We start from the raw sequence: 19,845 nt of genomic DNA on the forward strand, positions 1-19,845 counted from the left end.
GTTTTTCTTAACTCCTTCTTTCATCGCCTTCCTGAGGAAGTCTCTCTGTACGCCTAGGGTGGGGTCAAGTCCTTTCAGAAGAAAGATCTTTGGATAACAGAAGCTGAATGAAGGAGTGTTGCCAAATTCCCATTCAAATGCTTTTTTTTTTTAAATATTTTATTTATTTGACACAGAGAGAGAAATCACAAGTAGGCAGAGAGGCAGGCAGAGAGAGGGGAGAAAGCAGGTTCCCTGTGGAGCAGAGAGCCCAACGTGGGGCTCGATCCCAGGACCCTGGGATCACGACCCGAGCCGAAGGCAGAGGCTTCAACCCACTGAGCTACCCAGGCGCCCCACAAGTGCTCTTTTTAATAGCCTTTAATGGCCGCCATAACTGACCAAGGCACACACACACATATACACATATATGCACAGGTACGTATATTAGAGCCAATCTTTGTACAGCTTTTAAACTCTTACAGCATATTCTTTTTCATCTGTTATTAACTAATGAACATCTCCCACATGCCAGGTATCTATATGCTATGGATACATTATTTTATTTCTTATCCACTCAATCCTTTGTAGTAGATACTATTTATTTCTATTATGCAAAGGTAGAGACTGAGTCACAGAGAGGTTAAGTTGCTTGCCTAAGACCGAAGAGCTGGCTCATCTAGGATACAAACTCAGCCTCTTTTGACTCCAAAGCTCATTTTATTTAGCCTGCTAAGTAATACTGCTTTGCTTATGATATTTATCATATTCTGCCTCATTCAGCAGGTATTGGTCCAAGTCCTACATTATGAGCCCTTTGGGAGCATTTATCTTACTTATCTATTAGCCTGAAATGCCTTCCTTACACACATCAGACAAATAATGATATCTGCCTACTGATTCAAGTGGCAACTTGTAGACAACATCAATAACTTTTTGGGGGGGCTTTTATTCTCTCCCCAACTTTTTATTTTGAAAAATTTAAAACTTACAGGAAAGTGTACATTTCTATTTTTTTTTTTTTAAGATTTTATTTATTTGCCAGAGAGAGAGAGAGCGAGAGCGCGCACAGGCAGGCAGAGTGGCAGCAGAGGCAGAGGGAGAAGCAGGCTTCCTGCGGAGCAAGGAGCCCGATGTGGGACTCGATGCCAGGATGCTGGGATCACGACCCGAGCCGAAGGCAGCCGCTTAACCAACTGAGCCGCCCAGGTGTCCCGGAAAGTGTACATTTCTTGTTCTTGTTTTTGTTTTCTTAACCATTTGAGGTACATGCAGATACATGCTATTTCACTCCTAAATACTTTAGCATACATCTCCTAAAATCAAGGCCATTTCTGCATAACCAGATGCAATTATGAACATCAGAAAATTATACATTGTTGTACTACTAACATAATAAAGTCGAATTTTCCCAATTATGCCAATAATGGTTTCCAATAGCTTTTTTTTTTTTTAATCCAGGTTTCAAGTGAGGATCACATTGCTTGCAGTGCCATACCTTTCTTTTTAATCTAGAATAGTTCATTAGCCTTTTTCTTAATCTTTCCTGAAATTTTACATTTTAGAAGAGACTCAGCGGTTGTTTTGCAGAATGTCCCTCCATGTGGATTTGTCCGATTGTTCCATGAATAGAGTCACAACTTTAGCGAGAATAATACCTTTGTGACCTCCGAGCATCACACGGGGAGCAGGTGACACGGCCTGTACCATCCCTGGTCCTGGTCAGTTTGCTTGCTTGGTAAAGGGTGACTTCTCCCAGTGAAGGTCTCTTTTTCTCTTCAGTAAGGAGTCTGTAGGCTGACGCTTTGGAACTGCGTGACTGTCTTCAAATGTCTAGCATCTGTGGATAACTTTTTCCTGAAATTGGTGGTCCGGAGTGATGATTTTCTCTTTCTATAATTTCTTCTCTATTTATTAGTTGGTATTCTTCTCTAAAGAAGAGCTTTCTCCTCCGTCTCTCTCCCTTTGAATTACAACCTGTCGCTACCTGTGTGATCTTGGATAAGTCACGTCACTTACCCCTCGGGGGTAAGACGCCCCGTTGACGCATCCTCAAGCTGAGATGGACTAAGGGTCGCATTCTTGAATTTTAGTCCTCCGGAGACGAAATTCCCGTGAAGATCTTCTCGGCATCTGACAAACAGGCCCGGTCACAGCATCCGCCGGGGGCGTCCCAGGTCCTCCCCGACCCCGCAGACCCTCCCATGGCAACAGTAACTAGTAACCTCCGGGCGTTCTCGCGAGAGCGGGCCCCTTCAGGGACAGAGGTGGGTCCCCCGGGCCTCTCCGCCGGCGTCGACTCCCGCTCCTGCCACCTGCTCGCCGGGCTCTCCCGCGCACGCGCACGCGCGCACACGGAGCCGGACAGTTGGGTCCTAAGTTCCTCTCGGCGCTCAGACCCCCGGCGCGCGACCCCGGCGCGACACTGCGGCGCAAACGCCGTGCGCGGGAGGGGCGGGTAGGGGCGCGCAGGCGCCGCGGGGGAGCGTGAGGCCGCGCAGGCGCGGACGGCGTTGGTTTGAAGAAGACCTTCAGCGTTGCCCTGGCAGAGCGGAGCCAGGCCCTCTAGTTGGAGGTGAGGGGACTCGAGACCGTGGGCCGGGCGGCCCGCAGCACGGTGGGGCCGGGGTGGGTAGCGGCCCGCCACCGAGCAGGGGACGAGCGGGAGGCGAGCCTACCGGGGGGCTCGGAAGGGAGAGAGGAGCCTCACGGGGCGTGGGCCCCGGCGGGCTGCGGACTGCAGAGGGGACCTTGCTCCCCTGACCGCCTCAGGGGATGGAGCCGCGACGCTGTCGTGGGGAGCGGCGCGTGGAGCGCCGTCTCCCTTGCTGGTGGGCCCGCTGGACTTTGTAGGCGTCAGGCCAGAAAGGAGGTTGGTTTCTAGGGAAGTTGGGTCCTCGAACCCTAAACCCACCCCACCCCACCCCCCCCCCCCGCCCCCAGCTTCCTCTCTGGAATTGTTGTCCAGTATCAGGGGAGCCCTGTAGCACTCCTTATCGCCAAGGGGAGGATGCTGTGTGTGCAGCTGAAGGCGGCGAAACGGGGAACAAAAGGGGCTCTTGACTGTCAAGTTAGTAATTGTGTAAAGCAGTGTTACCTAATTAACCCTTCCCCGGCTGTCTGCATCTACAGCAACCTCGTGCGTTGTGCATGCCAACGAGCAACGGGTGCATTTTGTAGAGCTGATAGAAATGTGCGATGATAGCTTGACTCCCCAGTGACATGAAGTCTCTGTCTTCTCTGTTTTTTGCTTGATCATACCAGCAGTGCATTTTCCATCAGAATCACGGGCCTGAAAAAGTAAGCTTGAACTAGGCAGAATTGAGATCACTTAGTAAACTAAACCGGCTACACTTTTGCAAAGTGTCTTTGAAAAAATAGAGCAAAATGCTAAAAGACTGTCGTCAGATGGATGTTTCTAAACAGTTAAGTGTATCTTTTCTCTTGTCAGTAGATGAAAATCCAGACTGTAAAGACTTAACATTTTTATTTGACTATATAGGGCCTGCCTTTCTATACCAACCTCCTCATGTTTAGACTTCTGGCAAATTACATCAGATACCAGCATCGGCTGAAATTATAAAAGAGTAGTATCAGATTGCATTGGCAATGTGTAAATAGTCTAGAATTGATAATTTGAATGCAGGAAATTGAATTGTAAAAGAATTGCCCTGGAAGTGAACTCTGAAACCCTGACTTAGGACCAAGTTTTATTACCGTGTGAGTCGTTATTTTCTCTTTGACCTTTACTATACTCTTTTATATATATATTTTGTATTATACTTCACCCTCTTAACGTATGTCTGTCATATTTGACAGGTTTAGATTAGGAACAAATTTTAAATCACAATTAAAAAGTGCATCATAGGGACGCCTGGGTGGCTCAGTTGGTTAAGCAGCTGCCTTCAGCTCAGGTCATGATCCCAGCGTCCTGGGATCGAGTCCCACATCGGGTTTCTTGCTTGGCAGGGAGCCTGCTTTTCCCTCTGCTTCTGCCTGCAACTCTGTCTGCCTGTGCTCGCTCTCGCTCCTCTCTCTCTGACAAATAAATTAAAAAAAAAAAAAAAAAGTGCATCATAAGCATATGTTGTGTTCAGATATGATGGTATAGGCAGAAACTTAGTAGAGGGGCAGCTTAAGAGCCAGGCTGAATATAAGTAATTATTAGTTTGATTGTGTAGATAATTCAGACAGTAATTTCATGGGATAGCTGGTGCTCTGGATTTTTCTTGTATTTTTCTGGTATTGGACTAATGGTACTGCTTGAGATGGTTCTACAGTTGGCTAGATGTGGCTCTTGAGGCTGTTTGCAGGACAAGAGGGCAGAGGGGTGGTATGTTTATCCATGTAGACAGAGCTTCTGAGAACTTCAACATGAGAGCCATATTGCAGTAGAAGTAGGTAAGGTGAAAACTGAAGGCACCTTTGATTTTTGAAGGCTTTGACTTTAGAGTATACACCAGTTTTTGGTAAGCAGAATTGCTGCAGGTAGAATTTATCCTGTTTGCGGTTAATGGGTAAGATTGTGTAATTTTATTTTTAAAAGAGCTTTGAGAGAGAACATATTCTGAATGAATGCATTCCAATTAGTATGGTAAATATTTTAAAAGAGCTGAGTTTCACAGTGGCAAAAATGTTAACCCTGAAGATTTTTAATGCATCTATTCTTACAGTTCTTCAAAACAGTTTTACTTTGTCACTTTAGTTGCTCTTGGCTTTATAACAGCACAAGAAATGTTTTTCTAATGTAAAGTTTGCATATATATGTATATATAGATTTTTAAAGTAGAAAGTCCAATTTAACAAAGCTTCTCCTGGGGCGCCTGGGTGGCTCAGTGGGTTAAGCCTCTGCTTTCGGCTCAGGTCATGATCCCAGGGTTCTGGGATCGAGCCCCGCATCGGGCTCTCTGTTCAGCAAGGAGCCTGCTTTCCTTCCTCTCTCTCTGCCTGCCTCTCTGCCTACTTGTGAATCTCTGTCTGTCAAGTAAATTAAAAAAAAAAAAAAGAAAGAAAAAAAATTTTTAACAAAGCTTCTTCTTCAGCCTCTGAGAAATGTTTCTTTGAAATGCAGTCAGAAAGATGATCTCTGTGAATCTCATGAAAAAAATCTTCTTATTATGCCATATTCTGGGAAGTTCTTTGTATCTGACACAGAGAGAGAGAGAGCGCACAAGTAGGCCGAGTGGCAGGCAGAGGGAGAGGGAGAAGCTGGCTCTTCACTGAGCAGGGAGTCGATGTGGGGCTCAATCCCAGACCCTAGGACCATGCCCTGAACCAAGGCAGTTGTTTAACCAACTGAGACACCCTGGCGCCCCTGGAAAGTTCTTCGTAAAGAAGCAGAATGCCTTCTCCTAACTTTGCTTGCATTAGGGTGTGAGCATTAATGATGCACAGGCAGAGAAAACCGTACACCTCTTCTCACAGGGCTAAATACTAAGACTTTGGGTGAGTAAATATTAAATGGCTCTTTTTGTTCCTTTGTCCTTATTTTTCTTCATAAGATATGTGTAACACGCCGACTTACTGTGACCTAGGAAAGGCCGCGAAGGATGTCTTCAATAAAGGATATGGTAGGTGTGCTTTTGTACATTTCCAATTTGGGGTAAGGGTTAGTGTTGAATGCTTATTACTATATGCAAGATGCAGTGCTAGTAAAATGAGGTTAAGTTAATATTAATCTACTTCACAAGATTTAAGGGGATAACTATCAACAGATTAGTTACTCAATTAGAGGTAGAGTGCCTTACAAGCGTTAAAAGCAAATAATACAAATATGCATGCATATACATTTGCATGTTTAATGTTATTTCTAAGATGAAGTAATAGAAATTTGTAATACTTTTGTCTCTTCTGGCCAGTTCTGGAGACAGTTAAAGTGGGGAGTACATTTTTCTCCTCCAAATAATGGGTATTTTTATGAGCATGAAGATAGAACTTTTGACTTCTTTGATGTAACATATTCTTGATCCCAAATGGATATATATATTTTTAAAATTTTATTTATTTATTTGATGAGAGAGACACAGCAAGAGAGGAAACACAAGCAGGGGGAGTGGGAGAAGGAGAAGCACGCTTCCCACGGAACAGGGAGCCCAATGTGTGGCTTGATCCCAGACCCTGGGATCATGACCTGAGCCAAGGCAGATGCTTAATGACTTGAGCCACCCAGGTGTCCCTGGTTTTGATTTTTAAAATATAGTTTTTTAATTTTTGTGCCATATACATTTGATTTTTCTTATTAACTAGTATAATTAAGTCTATACTTACATAAGCATAATATTTTCTGATAATTTTTTTCTTTGAGAGCTTAAAAATTATACTTATTTCATAATTCAGTTTTTAATGGAACTCTCACCTGTTGAGGATACTGTGTATTTTCCATATAGAGGGTATATGGACTGTTTTCATAATCTCTAAGTTGTAAAAACTGGAGTGAAGGGGCGTCTGGGTGGCTCAATGGGTTAAGCCTCTGCCTTCAGGGTCATAGTCTCAGGGTCCTGGGAGCAAGGACTCTCTGTTCAGCAGGGAGGCTGCTTACCCCTCTCTCTGCCTGCCTCTCTCCCTACTTGTGATCTCTCTCTCTCTGTCAAATAAAATAAAAATTGTTAAAAAAAAAAAAAACTGGAGTGAATATCACATTTTGTATATTACTGTATTTTTCTTTTCGCCTAGGATTTGGCATGGTCAAAATAGATCTGAAAACCAAGTCCTGTAGTGGAGTGGTGAGTATCCAATATAATTTTAATAGATGTAGCATAATTAACTTAAAGGAACCTGTTAAAAAATTGTTTAGTCTAGATCTGTGAGTCAGTGTACATTTGGCACTATGCTGTCCTCCCTACGGTTTCGTCATACTCTCAGATTTCAGTGAGCATCTTTGCCTTCGCCTTAGACAATCAGGTTGAATTTTGGGGGAGAAGAAATGTTCTCATAATTAGAATAATAATAAGAATTCTTCCCCTCATAATAAGAATATGCTGAGTTTTATTCTCAGGAGATATAAAATATATGTGTTTTTTTGACCCATATCGTATCTTTATACTTTCATGAATACATATGTGGGTACTAAAAACCTTACTTCCATTATGATGGGTTCAAGTAGGTTTTATTGCCCTCTTACAGAAACAAATTATAGTCTGTCCCTGCATGATTGGTCAAAACAAATGTAGAACTAAATTCATACAAAGGCTTAATCTACAGTTTTCATTGGATGTTTGTAAGGTCTTTTTTACTGGAAGTTAAGAATATAGTAAAGGATACAGGCATATTTTCAAAGTACCATTAACCAGAATAACCAGAACTTTTATTCAGTAAATCTGGCAAATAGATTAACTTTACATTCACTGTATTCTCTGGTTTCTGCTCACCGATAGCATATAGCATATCTTTTTAGTATTTACCTGTTTAAACCAGTGCTAATTTTATTTCCAGATAACAATAATTTAATTAAGAGGAGCTAAAGGAATGTGGAATTCTTACGATACTTTGTCTCATACTCCTGGTTTGTCACTATCATTTTCTTCCTGGGTTTTTGTAGTGGTAAATAAATACATATGCAGCTACTGCTGGATGGCATATTGTTACATGGTTCTGTTAAAAGAGAAATATTATACTAACTGAATAGGGTTTCAGAATTTGGTCAAGTTAGGTTTGTGTTGCAAAAATCATCGACTAAAATTTTATCTCCTTTCCATGCTGCTGTGGTGTGGGACTGTTCATTTAGATGGTAAGAAAAAACAGAGCATATTTGTGTGCTTGCTTTTATGGCTGCTTTTGGTCTCTGGTATTGATTTAGGATAAATTTCATCCATTGCTCCATTCATCCATTGCAGTCCATTCTTAGATTGCACTTAATATTTGTATTATATACCATCTACTTCACATAACATTTTTTTGGTGGTTTCGTCGCATGCTAGCCTTTACTGTAGAGCTGTAGATACTATGTGCATGTTATAAATGTATTTTGCACTGTTTGATCTAATGAAGAAGTTAGAGAAAAACTAAAGCAATGGTGAGGCAATTAAACTTTTTAACTTAGAAAAATTCTGGCCTTTTCTTTAAGATTTGTTCTTCAGGTATTTTAGACTTTTGAGAGAACTTCAAACTAAGAAATAATGGTAACAAGGAAAAGATGTAGACTAACTACACTTCTACCTTAGTTGTGTGTGTGAAGTTTTCCTAACACAGAAATTGAGGTTTATCTATGCTATACTTTCAAGTTTATGAGGGACATATATGAAAAATAAAACACTGGAAAGTTGGATTTACTAAAGAAAGCAGTGCTCGCATTGTGTGGACTATTAAACATGACTCACATTTTGTCATTTTGTGCTGAGGTCTTGCCCTAAAGTGTGCAGCATGATACTCTCTTGGAAAATTTCCTGCGTGCTGTTGATAAACAGATCATAGTTTCCCAGTTGTTTCATCAGCCTTAGAGCTAGAGCTAGGGAACAGGCTATTTGGTAAAGGATTCATATTGCGGGCAGTGACACAGACCTGCTCAGGGCTGGCAGCATTTCATGACTGCTGGCAGCATTTCAGAAATGTTCTCTGAAAACAGGGCCCATCAGAAGGTTTATTTCTTGACAGTTCATAGATTGTCAGTGACAGGTGTTGACTGTTTGCTTCCTTTTAGAGGGAGATCTGTTTCCTATTGCTCATTGTCATATGACTAAAACGACACCTAACTAGGGAGGAGGATATACTTTGAGGTGTTCATAGTAACTATTTGATAGAAAGCACTTTAAAAGGTAGATGGTGGAGAAGGGAGAAAGACAAGTTATGCCATTCCGTTCTGTTGTGAAAAATGGGTCCATACTTTCAAGTATTGAGATTGTTTATACCAGAAGTTTTCCCGATAGTTTTGTGGTCCAAAGCAATAAAGTTTTTGTGACAGTGTAACTGTACTTCATGCCACTGAACTGCATACTTAAAAATGGTAAATTTTATGTTAGATATATTTTACCACAATAAAAATAAAAAATCTAATGCACTGAAGTTCTCTTAAAAGAGGGTAGGGCTGGAACACCTGGGTGGATCAGTCGGTTAAGGGTCTGCCTTTGGCTCAGGTCATGATCCCAGCGCCTTGGAACTGAGCCCCATGTGGCTCCCTTCTCCCTCCCTCTGCTCTTGCATGCTCACTCACTCCCCAACCCCTCAAATAAAGAAATAAAATCTTAAAAAAAAAAAAAAAAGAGGGTGGGTAATCCTTTCTGGTGTTTGGGGATTTTTAAGGACTTTAAAATTAACAAATAGTTTGAAAGATGTGATAGAGAATGAGTAATCTTTTTTCAAGTCACGAAAGTAAAATGTTTAAGATTCCATATTTCTTCTTTTTAGTAAAGGCAATTCAGTAAAGATATTTGTGTTCTAAAGGAAAGAAGTTAAGATTCCCATTTTAGTAAGAGTATGTGGAACAAGAAGTATCAGTAAGAGAGCTGTAACAGTGGAAAGATCTGAAACTGATTAAACTTTAGAAATAAGAAAGCAGGAAATACTTTGTGGTAACAAACTGTATTGGTTTCTGATGCATTCAACACTACTTTCTGAAATTTTTTCTGTTTGATGAGTTGATTTTAAAGTAATTATTCTTCTTGCTTATCAGGAATTTTCTACTTCTGGTCATGCCTACACTGATACAGGGAAAGCGTCAGGCAACCTAGAGACCAAATATAAGGTCTGTAACTATGGACTTACCTTCACTCAGAAATGGAATACAGACAATACTCTTGGAACAGAAATCTCTTTGGAGAATAAGGTAAGAGAAAGCATTAGGAGTTATTTGTAGGTTAAATTTATCTTGCAGATAAAATGATCTGTAAACCCCAAATACAGTGTGAGTGAGATCTTATAACCTAGATAATAGCCATATTTTTTCTCTGCATGTGGCCATCTTTGATATGTCTTAGATTTCTAGAAATACATCTTTGTGAGTGCATAATTAGCACATTACATCTTTGTTCTGACCAGTTCTGTTTATAACTGAGCCTCTCCTGGGTAAACCAAACTATTCATAGTGAGGTAGTTTGATTTTTTTTTTTTTTGTAATTGTTGCAAAATTGGCTCCATAGAAAACTGTTTCTAAATTCTATCATGTCTTCACAGAGAAAAAATTATCAGCAGATACTCGTTAAGTATTTGCTATGTACAGGGCACTGTTTTTTGAGGTATGTCTACATGCACGCTACCATATGAATAACTGAATAAATTCCTTAGGTTGACTTGTTAAATGTTGGGTTATCTCATTACAGTAATTTCAAGAGAGTAACAAGATTACTTGGTTGTATTGGAATTTTGTTGTTATTTTACTGTAATTAATGTTATTGGCTGTGATAGAATTTAACCTATACATTTAAACCTGATTTTTGGTGAGAGAATCTGATGAAACCTGGAGTTAAGGCGGAGGGGAAGGATAAAGACATAATTTAGTAAGTAACAATATTTGGTCAAAAAACCAGAAAATTACTAATTGTTTATTTTAAATCTTTTTCAGTTGGCTGAAGGGTTGAAACTGACTCTTGATACCATATTTGTACCGAACACAGGGTAATTATCCAAACCCCATTTTCTGAAATGTTTTTGTAGACTGTAGGGAGAGAGCACTTTAGACTGGGGAATTGCAATGAAACGTTTAGATCCAGGGAAAACTTAGGAGGTTGCTGTTAGGAATACCAGAGGACCTTGTGTGTACAGTAAAGAGATAGGAGGACTCCTTTGAAGTAGGGTAAAGTTTTGATTTGAAAATTGAACAGATGAACAAAATACAAAGCTAGTCCAGAGGCACATTATAGGAAAAGTTCAGGAGCTAGAAGGTTTTGAGACTAGATATTTCTTTTTCTTTCTTTCTTTTCTTTCTTTTTTTTTTTTTTTAAGATTTTCTGTTCAAGTAATCTCTACACTCATTGTGGGGCTCTACACTCTCTCACTCATTGTGAGACCAAGTGTTGCATGCTCTACTAACTGAGCCAGCAGGCGTTCCAAAACTAGATATTTCTTCTTTTTGTTTTTGTTTTAAAGGTTTTATTTATTTCTTTGACAGAGAGAGAGATCGCAAGTAGGCAGAGAGGCAGACCGAAGCAGTCTCCCTGCTGAGGAGAGAGCTGATGTGGGGCTCGATCCCAGGACCCTGAGACCATGACCTGAGCCCGAAGGCAGCGGCTTATTAACCCACTGAGCCACCCATGCACCCCCAAAACTAGATATTTCTTAAGTGCTTCTAAGATTCATGGATGTGGTATTTCACTGAGAGGTTAATTTCTTAAGAAAACAGTGTAATCTCCTGGCTGTGGACAGCTATAAGCAATAGTTCTGCTACCGACGTCCTTTTTTTTAGCCTTTAGAAACCTCCTAACCTCTGTGCTTCAATTTCTTTGTCTAAAAAACAGGGGTCATGTTGTTTCCTATCTGCCTCCCATGGGCTGGTGCTAGAAAAGGGCAAAGTGGCATTTTTCTTCAGCTGTAACAACATGTGTATCATTCCTGCCACACAGTTGAGTTATCGTCCAGACAAATATTCTCAGAAGCCTGATTAAGGACAAAGATGATAAAAACCAATTTCATGTTTTCAGTACCATTCTTCAGAATTATATGCGTCTCTTCCATCCATCTAATGTTGTCCAGGGAGAAAACACTGACCTTAAGGAAAAATGAATATGTTTACTAAAGGACTGTATCCTTAAAAGAAAAATACACTTCTCTTCATGATAGGTTAATTACTTAGAAGTGAAGTATGTCTGTCAAGTGTTACTTTTTTTTTTTTTTAAAGATTTTATTTATTTATATGACAGGCAGAGATCACAAGTAGGCAGAGAGGCAGGGAGAGAGAGAGGAGGAAGCAGGTTCCCTGCTGAGCAGAGAACCCCATGTGGGGCTGGATCCCAGGACCCTGAGATCATGACCCGAGCCGAAGGCAGAGGATTTAACCACTGAGCCACCCAGGCGCCCCAAGTGTTATGTTTTATAGCATTTGGCATTTTAAAAACATTTAAAGAAATTTGGGTTCTCATGAATAAATATATATTCAGACCATTTGATACTGAGGTAGCTTATTCCTTTTTATACTTTTATTCATGCCTTTATGATCTTAATCATGATATATGCTATCATTTGAACTTACAGTGAAGAATAGGTAAGAATAGTATATGTGTTTCTTTCTTTTCTTTTTAAAGATTTTATTTATTAGAGAGAGTGCGCACACGAAAGAGAGCACAAGTGGTGGGAAAAGCAGACCCCACTGAGCATTGAACCTGATGCGGGGCTCTATCCCAGGACCCTGGGATCACGACTTGAGTTGAAGGCAGATGCTTTAACCAACTGAGTCACCCACGGGCCCCAGTATATGCATTTCTAATCCTAACAAAATTATATTTGTAGTGCTAAGTCATTTGAAACTTTATTATATGTATGCCATTTATCAAAATAATATTTATATTGGTGGAAAGAGGGGATCTTACTCTGGACGGTAGTAGAAACTCATGTTTTTATTTCTTACAGAAAGAAGAGTGGAAAATTGAAGGCCTCGTATAAACGGGATTGTTTCAGTCTTGGCAGTAATGTTGATATTGATTTTTCTGGACCAACCATCTATGGCTGGGCTGTGTTAGCTTTTGAAGGTTGGCTTGCTGGCTATCAGATGAGTTTTGACACAGCCAAATCCAAACTGTCACAGAATAATTTCGCCCTGGGTTACAAGGCTGCGGACTTCCAGCTGCACACTCATGTGTGAGTTTATAATTTATTCCGCCTTTACTGGTGCCGTTGTCCAAGAAGAGGGTAGCCATTAGCATGTCGAGAAGGTTAGAAATGATCGTTCCTGCATTTAGTATGCTTTGGTGGACATCCAGCCTCACTGTACTCTCTTCCCAATCAATAAAACACTGCCCAGGGTTAGTGCACTTGGTGATTGTGCTGTGCTACTGGTAGTTACTAGCCTCTCAGCCTGTACACCAAACTTTAAGGAGGTCTAGAATCTGTTACAAGAACCACTAGGAGGGAGAGAGCCCGGGCATAGGTCGCCTTCTGATAAAAGGGATCCTGTGGAGATATTTCTGCTTCCTCTGGTGCCTTACTCAGCGTGGCAGTATCGGGAAGTAGGTCTGGATCATGAAGAGCAACCGTGTAATTGATGGACCATCCTAGACCATCCCCAGTGATTCTGCGGAGGCTTTTGGTATTCTTGGTCACAACCCAGCCGCCCTATGGCATTCATAAGAAGGAGAAATCCTCAAAGCAATCCTGGATTCAATTCTGTAGGTTGCATCCTCTTGGTTAAATGAATTTGAACTTTTATTTTTTTATTTCTTTTAAGATTTTATTTATTTGACAGACATCACAAGCAGGCAGAGAGAGAGGAGAAAGCAGGCTCCCAGCTGAGCAGAGAGCCCGATGTGGGGCTCGATCCCAGGACCCTGGGATCATGACCTGAGCTAAAGGCAGAGGCTTTAACCCACTGAGCCACCCAGGCGCCCCGAATTTGAACTTTTAAATTATAGTTTATGTCTTGGCCTACTGGGCACTGTTAATATACCAGGGAAAAAAAAGGTAAAGGAAGAACTCTGTGTTTTGGAAGTGTTAGATTGCTCTCCACTAGACATTCCAGGTCACTATGATGCCTGAAATAAAGTCAAGCAGTGGTATAGACAGTGGCGTTAAAACTGATGAAACAGTACAATCGGGAAAACCTTGAAAACTCAGGAGCTAAGTTCTGGGATGCTTAAAAGCAATAACTTAGGCATGTCTCTAGAGCAGTACGCTCTAGGTATTGTGGGGGTGGTGCTTTTGGACTCAGGGATGTTTCAAGTAAAGTTCAGAAGTGGCTTATTCTTGTACTGCTGTGTTTTTTGTTTTGCAGAAATCTTTATTGAACTATACTTTCAGGCTTCTGAATTCTTTCAACATCTCATAGACTCATAGATCATATTTCCCTGAAGTATCTACCTTTGTGCATAACTGACATATGTCTAAGAAATTTACATTGTGGGGAGCTGAGTAAATGAATCAAATGTTAATTACATTTTAATTAGCCAGTATAAATTACATAACTGGATTTAGTTCCTTGTTTTCTTTGGGAGTCATTTATACTAGAAGTTTGCTGAAATAGGGGAGTTGGAAAATGAGATCCTTGTCTAAACAGTCTTGGAATTTGTTTCCATATCATAAGAGTGGTACAAACTAGGTATGACTTTTTCTTATACTATTAAAATAGGAATGATGGCACTGAATTTGGAGGGTCTATCTACCAGAAGGTTAACGAGAAGATAGAAACGTCAATAAACCTTGCTTGGACGGCCGGCAGTAACAACACCCGTTTTGGCATCGCTGCTAAATACAAGCTGGACTATAGAACTTCTCTGTCTGTAAGAACGTGCTGTGAGATTGGGTTTCCGCTAAGTTGTCAATGAGTGTTGTGATTTGGTTGGTGTGTGTGCATGTTCTTTATTGATTTTAGTGAGCCGGTCATTGTATAGTGAAAAGAGTATTATACCTCAAGTCCAGGAATGTGGATTCTAGTCCTAGTTCTTCCTATAATTATTTGGCTGTTGTCTGACCTTGTGGAGTCATCTCTTTGGCCTCAAAATTTTCTTATCTGTAAATTCATGGGATTTGATTACTATTCCTGTTGGTATTAGTAATTCTTATTAATAATGACACTAATTGAGCTCTCAAATTTCAGGTACTGTGCTAAGGGCTTAATGTGTAATATCTCATTTAATCCTCCCAACTACTCCATGTGGTGAGTAGTATCCTTATGCCCATTTTATAGATGAGGGAACTGAGACTTGGAAAGGTCAGGTAACTTGCCCAGAGCCCCAAGTAAGTGGCAGTGTCAAGATTGGAATCCAGATCTTCTCTCACCAGAGTTCATGTTCTAACCATGGTCTGAGTTTGTAAGCTGACATCTCAAAAAATTCAGTACACCAGGGGTGTTTGGATGCACAGTGTTTTAAAAATTTTGCTTGAGGCCTTTAAGCGTGCATTCTCAAGGACCCTACTATCCCTACCAGTCCTATTAACTGAAGAGACTTCTACCTTTTTATTAATTAAATTTTCAGTTTTGGTAGTTCTAGATTGGCCCAAATTTGCTTTAGTTTTGGAAATCTGCTGCATGAAATAGTGGTTGTACTGGACTTACATATTATGAAGTTGATTATTTTCTAACTGTTTCTATTTTATCTCCTAATCTTAGGCTAAAGTAAATAATGCCAGCCTGATCGGACTGGGTTATACTCAGACCCTTCGACCGGGTGAGTAAAGGAATTAATAACAATGAGCGTGGGTTGGAGGTAATGGAGAAATAATGAAAATAACCTATAAAACCTACAATCAACTGTAGGTCAATTCAGACCATTTTGTCACAGTTGATTGTTTATACAAAGTAAAACCGATCCAAGTGCCTGTGCTTAACAAGTCTTTATAGATTTCTTACTATAATTTGGTCACTCTGGCTTGTGATGCATTTTTCTTAACCCTGAACTCCAGGTGATTTGCCGTGATTATGCTTTGCTTATTGCAGATCAGAGGATTATAGATAACCTGGGTTGATTTATTCGGACCTGAATGCCTGTAACTCTCATACCCGGCTGTAATCTATCCCTTGACTCTGTCTGTTGTTTCTAGAAAATGGAAGATAAGCTTGTAATTCTTGCTATAACGAGTGATTGTGGTGTCTTCTTCTTCCCAGGCGTCAAACTGACCCTGTCAGCTTTAATCGACGGAAAGAACTTCAATGCAGGAGGTCACAAGGTTGGGTTGGGATTTGAACTAGAAGCTTAACGTGGTTTTGAATAAAGCATCCGATTTGTCCCTGGAGGTGAAGAGAACCCACTATGTTTTGGCCTTAAAATTCTTCTGTGAAATTTCAAAAGTGTGAACTTTTTATTCTTCCAAAGAATTGTAATCCTCCCCACACTGAAGTCTAGAGATCGCAAGTCCATCCAAAGGGAGGTACTTGAAGGCATGCCTGGAAGTTGTCATGTTTGTGCCACATTTCAGTTGAGTTCCGCAGTGTTATTTTTAATGTGTTCCTCAGCGACAGTGTAGTGTCATGTTACAAAGGAAATGACCCGGTCCTCCAGTACATCACGTCCTGCATGTCCCACGCCACTTTTTCATGACCTTTTAATATATTGGTCTCTGTGCTGTAGTGGAATCTTTGGTTTTGCATCAGAGTAAAATAAAATAAACCCATCACATTTGGAACATAATCGCTCATGTGACTTGCTTGTGGTGGTTTTCTTGTATTTGGTATGATTGGTTTTGTTTTGAAAAAATCCTCTCATCGGTGGTGGGTGGGATTTGTATTTAGAGGGGTACGTCTGACATGCGAGTGCTCTCGCTTCCCCTTCCGCTCTCGTTTATCCGGCCCGCTGCCCTTCTGCACTCAGGCCGAGGACTGAAACCAGGAGGTTTGTTCCACCGGGCAGAGGCACATCTGCTGGGGTGCCTGCGTCCTACGGCACTGTGGTAAAGCAGGGTCCTACTGATGGTGTAAGCGGCTGAGAAAGAGCGGGGGAGGGGAGTGAGCAGAAGGATGGGCAGAGGGAAGAATATAGTAGGGGAAATGCTGTGGGCAAGAGATTGGTAGGAGGAGGCCAGGGCTGGAGGAGACCCATCTGTGGCTCCCTTTAGGGCCTCAGGAAAGTACTGGATCTAGAGATACAATAACCAAAGAATGGAGATACCAGCTTCAAAAAGAAATGAATAGGCTGTAATACCTTTAGGGCTTACGGGTAAATATCTTCCCCTCTAAAAACAGAACTCTTTTTTGAAATCTCTTTCTAAAAACAATATATGCTGGTTGCAACAAATGCACACAGACACAAAAATGAGGATTCCCCTTCCTCTCTCCAGTCCCTTTATCTACTATCTCTAGCAGTTCAATGCTTGCAAATATTTTTCAGTGTCTTTAGAGATTACATAAATATCTTTATAAAATGTGAAAATGCACATCTTGTTTTGCAGTATATTTTATTTTACTTTTTTTTTTTTTTAAGATTTTATTTATTTATTTGACAGAGAGAGATCACAAGTAGGCAGAGAGGCAGGCAGAGAGAGAGGAGGAAGCAGGCTCCCCGCTAAGCAGAGAGCCTGATGCGGGGCTCGATCCCTGGACTCTGGGATCATGACCTGAGCCGAAGGCAGAGGCTTTAACCCACTGAGCCACCCAGGCACCCCTTTATTTTATTTTCTTAGAAGATTTTATTTGTTTGTTTGACAGAGACAGGGAGCACAAGTAGGGGGAGTGGGAGAGGGAGAAGCAGACTTCTGCCAAGCAGGGAGCCCGATGCGGGGCTCGATCCCAGGACCCTGGGATCGTGACCTGAGCTGAAGGCAGCCACTTAACTGACTGAGCCAACCAGGCACCCATTTATTTTATTTTTTTTAAGATTTTATTTTTAAGTCATGGCTATACCCAACATGGGGCTTGAATTTACAACCCTGAGTTCAAAAGTCACATGCTGTAACCAACTGAGCCAGCCAGGAGCCCTACAATGTACATTTAAATCTGACATACCAAACAGTCTTCTTTCTGTTTGTTTATATAGCTAGCTCTGCCTCACATTTCTTTATTCTATTTGACTTATAAAGGTGATATTAACTATTCCCCTTTTTACTGTATTACATTGTTTGGTTTATAAACACTACTGCATTGAATATCTTTGTCCACTTTTGTAAATATTTCCATAGCAGCGCTGCCTAGATCTTTCTCTGATGGTGAAAATGATCTGTCTGCTTTGCCTCATATGGTCGCCACTAGGCAGATGTGGCTGTTGAGCACTTGGAATATAACTAGGTCAGTGGAAGAACTCAGACTTTTTTATTTTTAAGTAATCTCTACACCCAGCATGGGGCTTGAACTCACAAGAGTCACATGCTCTGTACCAACCAAGCCAGCTGGGAGCTCTTGAAGAACTAAATTTTTAGTTCTATTTCCTCTTAACTAAATTTGAGATTGCTAAATCATAGGGCATATACATTTAATAAGTAGTACGAAATTGTCCTTCAGAAATTTATATCAAGTTATATTTCTACCATTGGTGGTCAAGAGTGCCCATTTTCCACATCCTCAAATGTGGCCTCAAACTTCAGTAATTTTACCAGTCTTAGAAATGAGAAATGGCATCTTATTTTCATTTGTATTTCCCTAATTGCCATTGAGATGGAGCTGTTTTCACATATTTACTGGTCATTTAATAACCTGATTGGCCTATTCGGATTCTTGCTCAGTTTCCAGATGAGTCCTACAAGTAGACACAATGGTTGCTTTTTGAAAAATGTTAGCGCGGCAAGATATTCCCCACCTTCCCCCCGCAAAGATCATCTTTACTAGCAGCCAAATTCCATTCACCACCCCTTCTGTTGGAAGAGATCTGTGACACCAACCACATGATGTAATTTGACTTTCTCATTATCTTTGTGGACTGAACCACCACTACAGGAGATAAAGTACCACAGCAAAGGAAAAGGGAGTGAGAGGAGAAAACGACAACTTCGTTCCGGCTGTCGGCCCCCGTGTCCAGTTAGCTGTCGCCAGCAGAACCCCGCGCAGCCCGAGCGCTGGGGCGGGGTGGGGGGTGCGCTGAGGCGGGCCGGCCACTGCTGCCCACGCCCCCTGCTTCGTGGTGTGCAGCTTGTCGCAGACGGACTGGCATGCTTCCGGAGCTTATGCCGGGGTCACCTTGTATGACACAGTCTTAATGCAGACATCTTGGAGTCCAGCAGTCCAGGAAGGAAAGCCATGAGAGGTGGTCTAGGATAGAGCAGTTCCTGGTGGTTTTCACAGTGGGGTTCTCAGTAGCTCCCTCTCTCCGTGAAATGCACACAAGCACCTCTGTCCCCTCCGCCCCCAGCTGTCTCCTCCTCATTCTCCTTCTTCATCTCCTTTCCCCCCAGATTAGCCTGTAACTCCTAGGGCATTAATTTGATTCTATTTAAATTTTGAATTGACTTGTTCAGGACACTGCTAGGACCCTTGGTGTTGCCTTTTGAGCTTTACTCTCAAGGTAACTTATTTTGGCCTTAACCATAGCCTGTCAGCTTTGCACCTGGGAACACAGAACTGACGTTCTAGTTTATATGTATTTTATGTCAGTGGACTCTTTGATTCAGTGACTCTGCTCTTAGGAATTTGCCTTAAGGAAATCATTAGAGATGCTCATCGTGGAGTTCTTGATTATAGAGAAAATGTGTAACATTTCCACATGTGTAACGGGCATGGTTAAATGATGGTATGTATATTCATCCAGTGGCACATTGTTTAGTCATTAAAAATCAGGTTTTTGAAGAAGAATAACCATTGAGGATTGTTCACAATAGAATTTAAATAGAAAAAGCAGAGTAAAATGAACTTTTTTATACTTTTTTAAAAAGTGTATGTTGGGGCACCTGAGTGGGTCAGTTTGTTAAGGATCTGACTCTTGGTTTTGGCTCAGGTCATGATCTCAGGGTCATGGGCTTGAGCCCCCATCAGGCTCTGCAATCACTGGGGAGTCTGCTTGAGAGTCTCTCTCCCCCCCCTGCATCCCCGTCCCCGCTCATGTTCTCTCTCTCTCTCTCAAATATTTTTTTAAAAAAGTATATAAGGAAATAGGAGAAAATACTCCAAAATATTAATATTCATTATTTCAGGAAGTTGGAATCATGAATAATTTTTATTGATTTTATACTTTATTATATTTTTCTCGTTTTCTAAAGTAAATTTATTTCTGTAATTAGGGAAATACTTTCCTAATTACTATTGTTTAAAAAGGCGAACAGCCCCTTGTGGCAGCACAGTGGGCCCCATATCTAATGGGTGGTCAGTGTGAGTGCAGTTCAGCAGAAAACGTGTCCCCTAGTCTGAGGGGACAGTGAGCCCCAAGGCATTGG

General features: G+C 41.2%; 1 protein-coding gene across 3 annotated transcripts; it reads left to right on the forward strand.

Moving 5' to 3' along the window:
* The first annotated feature begins 2,470 nt into the window (after window positions 1-2,470).
* On the forward strand, window positions 2,471-16,181 carry VDAC3 (voltage dependent anion channel 3). Of its 3 annotated transcripts, none has more exons than XM_059384511.1 (9): window positions 2,471-2,554; window positions 5,481-5,549; window positions 6,652-6,701; window positions 9,584-9,736; window positions 10,472-10,524; window positions 12,472-12,699; window positions 14,183-14,333; window positions 15,164-15,221; window positions 15,659-16,181. In XM_059384511.1, the coding sequence occupies exons 2-9, from the start codon at window positions 5,483-5,485 to the stop codon at window positions 15,748-15,750; spliced, it is 852 nt and encodes a 283-aa protein (XP_059240494.1). In that variant the 5' UTR covers window positions 2,471-2,554; window positions 5,481-5,482; the 3' UTR covers window positions 15,751-16,181. The 3 variants fall into 3 exon arrangements, with proteins under 3 accessions (XP_059240494.1, XP_059240495.1, XP_059240496.1); XM_059384512.1 differs by lacking the exon at window positions 2,471-2,554 and adding an exon at window positions 2,569-2,851; XM_059384513.1 differs by lacking the exon at window positions 2,471-2,554 and adding an exon at window positions 3,385-3,404 and having other exon boundaries at window positions 15,164-15,225; window positions 15,659-15,737.
* The last annotated feature ends 3,664 nt before the right edge of the window (window positions 16,182-19,845 follow it).

Source organism: Mustela nigripes, chromosome 18 (genome assembly GCF_022355385.1).
Source record: "Mustela nigripes isolate SB6536 chromosome 18, MUSNIG.SB6536, whole genome shotgun sequence".
Classification (NCBI taxonomy): domain Eukaryota; kingdom Metazoa; phylum Chordata; class Mammalia; order Carnivora; family Mustelidae; genus Mustela; species Mustela nigripes.

Excerpts from the sequence above, each read along its gene's own strand:
- VDAC3 (XM_059384513.1), top strand. Across the intron at positions 5,550-6,651 it reads TGTCTTCAATAAAGGATATG|GATTTGGCATGGTCAAAATA; the intron begins GTAGGTGTGCTT and ends CTTTTCGCCTAG. Across the intron at positions 9,737-10,471 it reads AAATCTCTTTGGAGAATAAG|TTGGCTGAAGGGTTGAAACT; the intron begins GTAAGAGAAAGC and ends AATCTTTTTCAG.